This window comes from Aureococcus anophagefferens (genome assembly GCF_000186865.1).
Source record: "Aureococcus anophagefferens unplaced genomic scaffold AURANscaffold_1591, whole genome shotgun sequence".
Classification (NCBI taxonomy): Eukaryota; class Pelagophyceae; order Pelagomonadales; family Pelagomonadaceae; genus Aureococcus; species Aureococcus anophagefferens.
This window is the reverse complement of record NW_008706466.1, coordinates 1-1,339: the sequence shown is the minus strand read 5'-3', so window position 1 is coordinate 1,339 and position 1,339 is coordinate 1. Positions and strand designations below refer to the sequence as shown.

Here is a 1,339-nt window from a genome sequence, read left to right as displayed (position 1 = left end):
CGCGGCGAGGGGCGCGACCGCGCCGGGCAGGAACGCGGCGAAGGCGCAGCCAACGAGCACGCCGTTGTAGGAGCAGAGGCCCGCGTCGACCGAGCCGCGGTCGACGTCGAGGAGCCTCGCTGCGCTCGTCGCCGACGCGCCGCCGACCGCGGCGAGCACGGCGAGCGCCGGGTCGCCGTAGGCGAGGCCCGCGAGGACGACGTTGCCCTGGGCGGGCTTGTCGAGGAAGACGACCTGGCCCACGCCCTTGATGGACTGCGTCGCCGACGCGAGGGCCGCGTCCTGCCAGGAGCTCTTCTGCGCGAGCCCGCGCGCGCCGCGCGGGCTGATGGGCGAAATGCCGCGGCGCAGCAGCGTCGTCGCGGCGCGGAGGCTGGCCATTGATGCGAGTCGTGTGGGTGCGCGGCGACGACGAGCTGCGATAGGCTCTCGTGTGGGCACGCGACGAGCTGGGCGGATAGGGTGCTCCACAGCCTCCACAGCTCGAGCCTCGACGCCGCCGCCAAGCCGCGCCGCGGCGCCGGGGCTGGGGCCAGCAGCCCCGCCTGCTGCCCTGGCCGCGAAACCCCGTTCGGTCGACCGAGCGAGAGGACGCGGCAGGTCCGGAGGCTTCCCCGGCGTCAGACGGCCACGAGGCAGCGAGAGCGCTGGACCAGCGCGCTCTTTGGGGTTCCTCACCCCGGACGCGACGCGCCTAGGCGCTCCTCCCAGCGAGAGTCCGGTTCCCCCGTGGGTCTCGGCTAGGCCCGGGCTAGCAGTAAGCGACTCCAGGCCAGCGCGCGCGGACGCGTACGACGCCGCTCGGGCGCCCTCCTCCCCCGACGACGACGCGTCGCATTCCCATGTGCCGCGGCCGCCTCGTGTCGACTGCCGCCCCCCGCGCTTTTCGCGCGGCGCGCCTAGAGCTCCGGCGCGTCGCGCGCGCCGCCGCCCGCGTCGCCTTCGTCGCAGGCGTGCTTCCGCGCCTCGGCCTTCTCGTGGAGCCGCGCGTGGATGCGGTGCGCGGCGGACTTGGCCGCGAGGACGCCGTTTAGCGACGACGAGGGCCGCCAGACGGGCACGTCGTGGCGGTGGTCCTCGGCGAGCGCCGCCTGGCCCGTGTCGGACCCCTTGGGGTCGGTGAAGATGGGCGTCGCGGCCTCGAGGAGGTGGCCGACGTCGCGGTGCCAGCAGCCGACGGTGCCCAGGCCGCAGAGCACGACGAGCTCGCCGAGGCGGCCGGGGAAGTTCGAGAGGCAGACGACGAGGATCGTCACGGAGAAGGACGACATGGACGCCAGGAACGCGTAGAAGGCGCGCTGGCGGTACGCGGCGGTGTCGTGCATGAAGATGACCTGCG

General features: G+C 74.5%; 1 protein-coding gene across 1 annotated transcript; it reads right to left on the bottom strand.

Annotated features, from left to right (window-relative positions):
• Positions 1–18: 18 nt before the first annotated feature.
• AURANDRAFT_69378 (hypothetical protein) lies at positions 19–1,325 on the bottom strand (the record flags this gene model as incomplete). The annotated part of the gene is made up of 2 exons (XM_009045146.1): positions 19–373; positions 1,012–1,325. Coding segments are annotated over 2 exons (669 nt in total), but the record flags the coding sequence as incomplete, so codon positions are not given.
• Between the last annotated feature and the right edge of the window lie 14 nt (positions 1,326–1,339).